The 12,086-nt window shown below is 34.3% G+C and overlaps 1 protein-coding gene across 8 annotated transcripts in view; it reads right to left on the minus strand.

Annotated features, from left to right (window-relative positions):
• The window catches only part of rudimentary (carbamoyl-phosphate synthetase 2, aspartate transcarbamylase, and dihydroorotase rudimentary), a 186,132-nt gene that overhangs the window by 93,846 nt on the left and 80,200 nt on the right, over positions 1 to 12,086 (minus strand). For all 8 annotated transcript variants that reach the window (XM_067104207.1, XM_067104205.1, XM_067104204.1 and 5 more), the window contains exons 19-27: positions 11,808 to 11,967; positions 10,854 to 10,985; positions 10,267 to 10,442; positions 9,066 to 9,265; positions 8,527 to 8,734; positions 7,920 to 8,138; positions 7,374 to 7,572; positions 7,061 to 7,212; positions 6,108 to 6,212 (exon numbers count right to left, since the gene is read on the minus strand). In XM_067104207.1, coding sequence (XP_066960308.1) covers positions 6,108 to 6,212; positions 7,061 to 7,212; positions 7,374 to 7,572; positions 7,920 to 8,138; positions 8,527 to 8,734; positions 9,066 to 9,265; positions 10,267 to 10,442; positions 10,854 to 10,985; positions 11,808 to 11,967 — 1,551 coding nt within the window. The remainder of the gene's footprint in view (positions 1 to 6,107; positions 6,213 to 7,060; positions 7,213 to 7,373; positions 7,573 to 7,919; positions 8,139 to 8,526; positions 8,735 to 9,065; positions 9,266 to 10,266; positions 10,443 to 10,853; positions 10,986 to 11,807; positions 11,968 to 12,086) is intronic.

Genomic DNA, 12,086 nt, shown 5'->3' on the forward strand with positions numbered 1-12,086 from the left:
ACCTGTCTCAAAGATGCAGTTGCTTAAGAAGCTTCCTCCGTGTCAGGAGACCCCTGGGGTTGTTTATCTGGTGTATCCACAGGGGAGCTATAAGTGTCATTTTTATCTTCTTGGTCGCTCAGTGTTTGACCAACGCTTTCATGAGGGTGAATAGCAGAAAGGAACAAACATCCAGTCTACCCCAAGGATAAAGCACTAAATCCATTTTCAAAGCTTTTGTGTCCAACTGAGCTGAAAAGTAACTAAAAGTTTGTATTTCAGGCTCATTGTAAATTGAACTACTAATGGCATGCCCCACAAGGGCCAAACAACCTTGTAAATCGCCAGATTCAGCTACTGATCTCACAGTAGGACATGTTTCCTTGAGCTGAAACTGTCTTCTATTACACTGTGCTACCCTGAACAGAATCTTGAAAATATGCTGATGCCATTTTTCCTCCACCCACACTAAGCTGTCTCTCAATGACTGACATGAAGCCATGAATTTTATAATGCCATGATTCATTAAATAAGCCAATGTCTTTGAGTTGATCCATCACACCTACAATCTTCCCTTCCAACAGCCAAGAATACTTAGATGCTCAAGATGGCCTTCAAACATAGGAAGCTAATCTGCTTCAACTTTCCAGTTCCTCTTGCCTCATGGCCTAGTAGGTGTGCTCCTTAACCATGACTCGACTTGTTCATGAACAACATTATCTCATGGGAGAGAAGGACATGCAAAATTCAAGACTAGGGTCTTGCCACCACAGGGGACCCTTCAAGACATCCTCCAAGGCTAAGACTGGGTAATCATACAGCTGAAACATTCTTGACCACAACCTGGAATGCCACAGTTTCAATGACTGCAGTCTGAAGCAGCAGTGCAGGGCTGGCTCTTCCAGTAGACATGAGATGTGCAATCTGTCCATGTGCATAACCAGATACAAAGCCCTAGTTGCAAGCAACAGGCCCAACTTTTCCATGTTGAATGGATTACCTGATGCTTATACAATTAAACACCACATGACTGAGGGCCTGGCAAAAGCCTGCCAAGGAATACCTTACATCTATGCTGCCGCAGTACATTAAAGGCAAAATATTTAGAAACAAATACAGTATAACAGTGAAAATACAGTTAAGTGCAAAATTCAAAAAAGGAAAGACAAATCCTTACACAAAATACAAACCCTTAAACAAGAAAAAGTAATGTTTCTGAAAAAAGCAGTGGAAACATAATACAGTGTATAAAAAGGCAATATACAGACAGTAACTGTTATGGATACAGGACATATGAAGTCTGTTAAGCCTTTTTGAAAAATAATACAGTGTATAAAAAGGCAATATACAGACAGTAACTGTTAAGGATGCAGGACATATGAAGTCTGTTAAGCCTTTTTCTAAGTCAGTTGATAGGCATAGGGATCTAGCTGATGACTGGCCTAAAACAGATTCCTGGATTTTGTGTTTCCATTCTTTGTATTTACCCTCTCAATTATTTTGCTGATGTCTCGCCTTGTCTCATCTATGAAATCTTTCTGAATAGTACATATATAAGAGAATTCTGACTCAGAAGGATCTCGGATAGCTTCTGGTTACATTTGTTTGTGCTGATGAGGACCAAAGCTGCATCTTTGTTGGCAAGGCAGATGCATTTTGGACATCCAAATAGTGTACAATGAATGTGCTCAACTGTGTCATTGGCACTGCCATCATCATCTTCCTCTACCTCCTGTGACTCCCGGGAGACAAGCAGGATCTGCAGTGCTGCAGGCACTGCAATGAAGGCCACATGCTCGGGAAATAACATCGCAAAAGCAACCAACTCATGTACGGTTCAAATGCTTGGTAACACTGATACTTTCTGGATGTAGCTAATTAGCGTACGATATATATATATATATATATATATATATATATATATATATATATATATATATATATATATATATATATATATATATATATATATATATATATATATATATATATATATATATATATATATATATATATATATATATATATATATATATATATATATATATATATATATATATATATATATATATATATATATATATATATAAAACACTATCTATCTGCCATTAAAAGCAAAAATTGTCATACATTTCTACCAACAGCGAGAAAGCTTACAAAAAACACAATTGCTTGTCCACCCCCACTTTCTACCATACACTATTAAAGTAATGATGTATCCATAACAGCCAATAAAAAGAGGTGAACAAAGTGACATTTCATAACATGTCAAGTACTGTCATGTCTTTTAGCCAATAACAATCACGAAAGCAAATTCTTTCTCTCTACCTCTTTTACATTGTGTGTGTGTTCGTATATATGCTGCTTAGAGCAGTCCCATGAGTTGCCTTTTTTCTGCTTTGCTTGATTTACTGTACAGTACCCTTTCATTGCAAATTTAGTTGACTGTAAGGATGATTATCACGCATATCATAAGGAGAGAATATTTTATCACTGTTGATATTTCATCTCTAATTATGTAAAAATATTTAAAATGTGAATCTGCAGATATTGGCAACTTATGCTATTCAAAACTTGTCTCATGCCATCAACCATAGTGAATGAGTGTGAGCATACGTATGTACCATATGCACACGACTACGTTTTTCTTTTGGGTTGTAAAAACATGGGTAGTGTGCAGAGTAGGGAGACAGAGCAATATGTTGGTAATTTGGCCTCCTAGCAAAAACATCGATAGAATAAAAGTTACTCCACCTTCTCTAAACCACACAAAAAGCAACTTACCTGGTTAATGTCCATCAATTTAACGATCGACAAATTTTTGCCTGAAACATAACTTTTTCTAAGTACCAGTTGATATGAACAGTGTCACGCAGCACCGCTCTCCTGTAGTTCTTAAGGTGATGCCGTGTGTTGCCCCAAATGCTCAGGTCACAGGAAATTTGATTCTTTCAAGAAGGATTGTTAGTTATTAAAGTAACCCCCTCCTCTGCATTCTTTCTCGGTCTGTTTATGAGTGCAAGCAGTGTTACCAACATTTTCCTTAGGTTGCACAGCATTGCTAACCATTGGAGAGCAAAGTTTTATTTTTTTTATATATATGTATTATAATCTTTGGTCCTTGGTCCCTGGTCTGGGTGTGTCAGATAATGTCAAGCTCTGGATAAGGAAGATATGGATAACCGAGGGATTACTGTGTGCGCATATGTGTATGTGTGTACAGTAATACCCCAAACTTGAGCAATTCGAGTTGCGCGAATTCACAGGCACACGAATTTTTCATTGGAACCTAACTAATTGTCATACACAAGTTTTTCACAGACATGTGAACACTGAGAAACCCTACAAAAGTGTTTATGTTTAATTTTTTATGTAATTTATAAGCTTTCAAGTTTTTGTGTGTAAATTAAATAACATTAAATATTAAAAGTAATAATTTCTCTCTCTCTCTCTTTTACTGAGATGTGAGAATTTTTATGGTACATGTATACAGGTACTTTATTTGTTTTGTATGATAAATAAATTTTTTACCTAATAATAAGTACTAATTTTCAAACATTAATAAGATTAAACAATAATAATAATAATAATAATAATAATAATAATAATAATAATAATAATAATAATATAACTGTAATTACAAAATTTGTATCATTTTAAACAAACAAATTATTCCCCTCATCTTTTGTAGAAGCTTGAAGGCAAAAGCTGCCAGACATGTCATTTAACATGACAAGAAGGGGGAGTGTTGCTGATTAGGGGTCAAAGATTTTTTACTAATTCTCTCTCTCTCTCTCTCTCTCTCTCTCTGTGTCCATGATAATTCATAAAAAATTTCACTCTCATAAGTAAGGACAACTGTTATCTCTCTCTCTCCTGTTCGTAGTTAGTGCAACCTACATACTACTGTTTCTCTGTATGTCTTTAACTATACAGTAGATAATTTTAAATTGATCTAATTTTACCTGTACCGTCTACAAACTGTAAATGTGCTGTTCTAAAACATAGAGACAGAGCATTTCAGAACAAAGAGAAAGTGACATAAAATGAAGTTATTAAAAAGAAGTTGAGAAGACTTCTAAACACAGATCGGTCGGAAAGGGAAAAAGACAGAAATTCTCTTCCAACTCTCTATTTTTATGTCGACCATTTATTTCTTTTTTTTAAGGTAATGTATTAAGCTAACTTTCTTCCAACTCTCTATTTTTATGTCAACCATTTATTTCTTTTTTTAAGGGTAATGTATTAAGCTAACTTTTAAATGAAATTACAGTAACTTTAATTTCATTTAAAAGTTAACTTTATAATTTGGGAGCATGAGTAGGGTCATATTTAGTGTTTAAACTTTACAAATAAGCATTTATTAGCATTTTTAGAGACCGTGCCAAACTTACGGGGTATGACTGTATATGTATACAGCAGACCCCCGCTATATTGCAGTTCAGCATTTACAGCTTCAGTTAGTCACGGATTTTTCTGTGGAACGTAAATCCATATAAATCACGGAAAATTCACAAATTTGCGGATTTTTCGTAGAGCATTGTTTGCTAATTACTGTATTTTCATGCTATTTTTGCTACTAAATATTTACTAATTTTCAAATAACATTATTGTAAACACAGCAAAATATCAATAAAAAGTTTTTTTTCTTAAAAAGTAAAATCAGTTAAAATCACAAAACAGCTGTATCCTGATATGTTTTACCAATGTAAACTTACCTCTCTCTCTCTGTACTGTACATATCCTTTACTGTATCATAAACAAAAATAAGAAACTAAAACTCCAAGAAGTTCACGACGCATACAAATGAGTGCGTGCACACGTATGTACATGTTACAATGATTTCCTAATTTTTATATACATATATTAATAATAATGTACACAGAGCAAAATATCAATAAAATGTTACTTCACTTACGGAATCCATTTATACCGTATTATTACAGTGATCTGTTATCACTGTAATATGTATAAAAAACCAATCGTCCCAACATCTGTAATGTTTACATTCTCAGAATCAGCCGATTGAGCCTACTACTGAAACAATTAGTAAAGTGATTTCTTAGTTGCTAAAAGAAACGAATGTATTATTGGAATTATTGTTTTTAATTATGTACATAAAAGTAAAACAGGTGTACGAAGGCAAACTAACATACTTTATGTTGAAGTAAAATCCCTCAAAATCACAAAACAGCTGTTTCCCCGATTTGTTTTATCGAAGTAAACAGACCTCAGTTCACCCTCTCTCTCGCTCCTTCTCTCTCTCTCTCAGTACCTTACATATCCTTTAATGAAATATGAATTACTGTATCAAACATAAAAATATGAAACTAAAACTCCGAGAAGTTCACAACACATACGAGTGACTGCATGCATATGCTTGTACATGTTACATTTTTTTTACTTTGCTTGATTTACTGTACCGTTTTTATTACAAGTTTAGTTGATTCTAAGTATGATCAACACACACAACAGCACACAAGAGAATAATATGGTATTTTTTTCAATGCATATTTAAAAATTTAGGTACAGTACTTAACTCTACTTGTGAATTCCCAGTTTCCTTTGTCTTCTGTAGAAAGAAAATGGGATGGCTTAAATACTGAGTGAGAGAAAATGGATGTGCCTGAATATTGGGGGAACCTGATTAATTTTCACACATAGCTATCAGCCATATATTTTTAAGGGTAATGTTGCAAGACGACTTTCAAATGATATTAGTGTGTTTTATAATGATAGTTTAAGGTATATTGGTGTCTGACCTATTAAAATAGGCAGTTCTAATGGGGCGGGGTACCAAATTATCGTGGATTTCAGCTTATCGTGGGTGGTTGTGGTCCCTAACCCCTATGAATACCTAAATTTATTCCTTAATCTGGGCTCAACCATCCTCTTTTTAAGTATCTTTGCCATAGGGTGATGAGCTTTTGTTAAGAGTAGTGTTAAGAATAACACAAGAGCTAAGATAGTCTAGCTGAAATAGGATCTAGACAGCATGGGCATATATCATATCACTTTGTAGTATCATTACAGATCCAGCTAACATTAAGTTCAAATAATTATCTAATTTTGTCCCCCTCTGCTACCATCACAAGTCATTTAATATAGAACACCTGAAAAGGACTTACCTGTATACCATGGGTTGAATAGAAATCAGCAGTACCTAAAGATGCATAAAGCTTATATCCCATCTGACTCAGAGTTCTTACAGCTGGCAGGAGCTCATTCTTGTGCTGGAATTTTGTAAGGAACAATGTAAGAATGCGAGTGCCTGGGTGGAATATCACCAGTTAAAAATAAAATTTTGTTTATCAAGCTAATTTCCATTCAACTACTCTAATTCACCACTGTGCAGCAGAATGTTGAAAATATAATATACACCTGTAACTGTTTAATAATATACTGTATCTTACAAAATTGCTAATTACTCTATCCAGTTGAAGTAAAAAAAAAAATTCTGTATATTTTAATATTTATGTATATATTTTCACAGTGGGCAATTTTGCCATTCAGAACATAGGGAAATGCTATAATGTAACTTATTGCAAGTATGCTTCCTTAATATGCACTCTGTTATTAATTCCTTGTTTATGTGATCTGAAACAGCAAAACTTTACAGCTTGAAGAAGTATTTCTTTTCATTTGAATTCAGATAACAGTTTTTAAAGAGCAATTTTGTTTCTGGTCAGTATATATTACTATTTTTATATACAGTACTCTTTATAAATTCATCAACAGTTGTCTGTCAATGTATGTTTGCTCACAAAATCTGCACCTGAGTGTCCATCTTTTCTGAATGGAGGATTCATGTCTTAATTTCTGGTGATGCCGGAACTGTTATAAGTACTGTACTACCAGTTTCCCCTTCTACTGACTTTATTTTAATTATTTCAAGTCTAGCAGTAATAATTATTCCAATGAAGTATTTCTGTCCAGCAATGTAAGAATTATCATGACAAAGCATGCTTCACCAATTCACCTGAATGATTTAAATGTCATTCATAATGAACAGATCATACTTTAATATAAATACTAACTTTAATAGCAATAAAATTTGAGAACAGTCATCTATCTACAATACCTTATAGCTCCCAATGGATAAAAGTATCGAGCGCTGTGGTATGACAAATCCAGTCGATATCATAGCCTTCAGATATGCTTCATAACGATTCTCTCCGAAACAAGCTACTTCACCTGTTGATGCCATTTCTACACCCAGCATGACATCGGCACCTTTCAAGGACAGAACATAATTCAAATTTAGAAAAGTCTTAAATTTTTAGGATAATTAAACAAAATCAGCACACAAACTCACATTCTCACACTATATGGTACACTGTACATAGTACAAACAATCATCCCCTTAAAAAGAACAATGATTAATGTTAACTTACCAGCAAGTCTTGAAAAACTGAACTGTGGCACTTTCACACCAACTCGCCCACAGCCTCTTAACACGTTAACTGGTGCCACTTTTTCACCTACAATCACTTGGGTAGCGCACGCCACAAAGTCATAATCTAAAGTTTTGCTAACGAACGGGAAGGAACGGGATACTCGTAGGTTAGTTTCTATCACTTTAAGATGATTATCCTGCAATTGAAATGATCAGTTATTAAACTGCAAACTTATAAAATGTGTGGGAAAAATTTCTTTCTGCCTCTCTTTTTGTCCTGCTTTAAAACAGACCCATGGTTAGACTGTTTATTGGTCGATTACATCACGTGCCCATTAGAACAGTTACTTTGATGCAAATTTTTAAAGAAATTTTGAGAAAATAAGCTTACTTTAGTATAAAAATAGGTGCTAGAGTTCTACTTTCAATGATGAAACTAAAAATGCTGAAAATGCACCTGTTATAACCCTAAGAAGAAAATTAGCAATACTACAATGTGTTTTTCTTCTGATATTTTGTGAGAATAAGAATTTATTATACTAACCTTAGCAATCAACTGCATATTGAAGGGTCCATTAACTTCTAGTGCCCTTGCAATGGCTGCACATATGGAAGTTATCTTGGCTAAAGTCTCAGAGTTGAGATCCTGAGGTGGAGTGACCAGAGTTGCATCTCCTGAGTGAACACCTGCATTTTCAACATGTTCGCTAACTGCCATACAAATCAGTTCACCATCTGATGCCACTGCATCCACATCTATTTCCTATATTAATAAAAAGTAAATTATGGTCAGCTACACTTCTGTTAAAAATGGACAAAGATTTTAATATACAGTACAGTATTAACAACTTCAATATGCAAAACTACTTTTAACATGCAAATTGAGCATTTAACAAATCCCATGAAACATAATTCAATGAGATATTTGTCATTAAACTTCAGTTGGTGACAAGTAACAGTCTGTTTTTAGGCAGCACATGAATCATGTAACAGCACCTGATAAAAAAAATGATCTACCTCTTGGGGAAATAATAAAACATGACATTTCATGTCTTATGCTGGGGCCTTTAAATGTAATCTAAATTCTTTATTTTGTAAGACAAACACACACACACACACATACTAACTGATAAGAAACACTTTGAAATTACCTTGGCTTCCAAAATGAATTTGGAAATTACAACTGGATGCTCCTTAGACACAGCAGCAGCTTGATTGAGGTAAGTCTCCAAATCTTGATGGGAATGAGCCACATTCATAGCTGCTCCAGACAGTACATATGAGGGTCTAACTAAACATGGAAATCCTACTTCTTCACAGAAGGCCTGTGCTGACTTCAAGTTAGTTAATTCTTTCCATCTGTTAAAAAGGAAACACATGTTTGAATTTTGAAGATGTTTCAGGTAGTGGACACTGAATTGATTGAATTAAAGATTTTGAGTAGCATGGCAAAATTACATTTTTTTCTTTTTACAAAACAATTTTGTTAGGAAAATTAATGAACACTTTTTTACTTCTGAAAAGGCTGCAAGAATTTTATCTTAACCACTAATTTTCTTAATAAACATATAAAAGTACTTTTAAAGAAAGTTTTTGCTATCAACAGAAAACAATGATGATTATAACAATCTATGGAGCTTCTGAATCAATATCCAATTAAAGCACTTTCAACGAACAATCAACTACTTACTGTGGTTGTGAAATACCAATGCGGTCCAACATGCGAGAGAACTTGAATCGATTCTCTGCACCATCAATAGATTCGGGAGAAGTTCCAAGAATACGAGCTTTCTGTCTATGAAGGTCTAAAGCAATATTGTTTGGGAGCTGGCCACCCATACTTAGGATCACACCCTTAGGGTTCTCAAGGTTGTAGATATCCATCACAACCTGACGAGAAAATATTTCATTATCAAAGCTCACATATAAAAGAATACTCACAGGAATTTTATTTTACCTTCATTCATTACAGTATTTGCATGATTAAGGGTTAAAGGGACCTGTTCTATGACTTCCCCTATGAGTACCCATGAAAGACTATTGGGGAAATATATAGATGTTACATGATGATACTAAATTCTTAATGAAACAGGAGTCCCAGATAACAGTAAACATCCAAGTTTAAGAACAATTCAGCAAATTCACTGCCTTATTAGTCATTCCGTACCTCTGAAAAAACGGTCACCATACATAGGATGTTACTGGAGCCTACATTTGTGACCCATCAACAGTTGCTCATGGTTACTTAGCCGGCTGGTAAAGGTGGTCACCTTATATCTCATCCTTTAACTATTATAAGAGTGATCTATCTATGAAGTGATTATGTTGCAAGCTGCTTCAACTCTTAAAGAGGTTCTCCCTACAGTGCACCATGGGCAACACTGTATAAGGAATACTGACGACTCCTTAAAGCATTCCTTCAATCCCAACTGCACTGCTTTCTGTCTTTTACTTTTCATCCACTCCTCCTGGTTCTCCTATCTAGCTGCCAGTAAACTTCCCCTTTCAAGAACAAATTTAAGAACAGCGCTACAACACCTGTAATGTGACTCAAATGTATGTACTTGTTTATAAAAAAAAGACTTGCTAATATGATAAAATAGTAAGGTTAAATATGCAGCCTGACATCTCCCTATAATAGGACACGTCACCTACAGTGTGCCTTGCAAGTATTAAAATGTTCTTAATATCACTGTCTGCCTTTAACTTTTTATGTTCCCTTTCTTCCCCTCCCACATAGCTGTCCAACTTCCCCAAATTTTCACTTTTCAATAAAGAGCAAATCCTTCTGCCTAGCAATGTAAGTCTAGAAATTTGATTCAGTGGCCTTGTTACACTAATTTATGACAATAATAGGTAGGAGTCTGTTTTCCATAAAAAGAATGTCTTACCTCAAATGAGATCTCATCAAAATAAAGACGATCACACATATCATAGTCAGTTGAAACAGTCTCTGGATTGTAATTCACCATGACTGTTCTGTGGCCAAGTTTACGAAGTTTACGTAGACACTGTACAGCACACCAATCAAACTCGACAGATGATCCAATCCTGTAAACACCAGAGCCTGGGGAACAAATATAGAGAATAAAAATTAGCACTGATCCAAACTAATAGCATTCTGTGTACAGCATTCCTTAAAAGTCTGTATTGTACTGTACCAATACGCCATCAATATTTAGAAATTTGTAACTTCTTTCAACTACCAAAAACAACTATGGCTTTAGTATAAAGTACTGTGGTGTAGCCTAGATAAGGAGAGAAGTGATGAAAGAAATCTATTTTTACCCACTGGATTTAGAAAAAAGACTAAACAATTTGACATCATTGTTCTGCCTCAGAAATTACGTATCAGTTTTCTAAGCCTTGCATTTTCTTGAATTCATGATCTATCACATTCTCTCAACAGATTACACTTCATCATAGTCCTTTGGAAAAATTGATTCCAAATTAATGCATCATCACTTGATTTACTTACCAATAACTATAGTGGCTCCTGGAGGGAATGACAAATCATGATCTTTGCCAGAGTAAGTCAAATACAGGTAATTAGTTGCTGCTGGCCACTCTGCTGATACTGTATCAACTTGCTTAACCACTGGCAGTATATCTGCAAATATGGAAAGCTTTATTATTTCAAAATTTCTTGGTATTCTCTATATATTCAGTATTTTTATGGAAAACTATAAGGATACAGTATCTGGAAAAGAAGAAAGTTATCTTTAGCAACAGAACATTACCCTTAAACTCTCACACTTATTTATGAAATAAAAGTTATTTACCCAAACTTGTAGATAATTCAAGACCGACAGATTTCTTTATTCCATAAGACATTTGAATGATTACATATTAGTTTACTTATAGTATCTCAATTCTAATTTGGTTCCCAAAACAGGTTAGATGCTTGTGCGGCTCTGCTGATATTTTCTGCTAATGTATTCACTTTTCTGGACCCACTACTGAATTTTTTGTGACTTTATACTACAGTATTCTTGTCTGGACTAGCAAAAATCTTCACTAATGTCATGAATTTTTTTAAGTGTTATCTGTACTACTCTTGTTGCACACTGAGAAATTTTGCTAATAGTGCTGTACTAATGCTCACAACTTGAAATTTTAGATGAAGTCTGTACTGTTTATGACAGAACATAGGGTTCACAGAATTGGAACTCAATTCTCTACAGTAGAGTTGTTACCCATGAAATTCTCATTTTCATGGTGTTCTCAACTTTCTAAATATTCTTACTTAAAGAAAATTACAGAGCCAACTTGTTGAAAAATTTTGTATACCGTAATTCACCAGGCTGTGGTCTTGATCTCATAACTCTTTTATCATGTACAAACAATGCACAAATGATATTACATTTTGTTTTGCTAAGCCATAACACCGCAAAGAACAATACTGTATTCTATACATGTATGTTATACTCACTGTGTTTATCTCTTAGTGCACGAACAGCAAGTTCTGTACACTGGACAGATTTGGCGATTTGCTTATCAGAAAATCCTAACTGTTTAGCTTGAAGGAGTATTGATTCTGAGAGATCTTCATCACTGTGGTTTTCCAAGAGGTCATACATATTAGTGATATTCTGAAACATAAAAAAAAAAAATTCTTTAGGGAACAATAATCATTACACTGCTTACTTTTTTTTTAAATACTGTAGCACTGTAATAGTAAAACAGCATGCATCAATTAAGAAATTGAAAT

Source organism: Macrobrachium rosenbergii, chromosome 5 (assembly GCF_040412425.1).
Source record: "Macrobrachium rosenbergii isolate ZJJX-2024 chromosome 5, ASM4041242v1, whole genome shotgun sequence".
Classification (NCBI taxonomy): Eukaryota; Metazoa; Arthropoda; class Malacostraca; order Decapoda; family Palaemonidae; genus Macrobrachium; species Macrobrachium rosenbergii.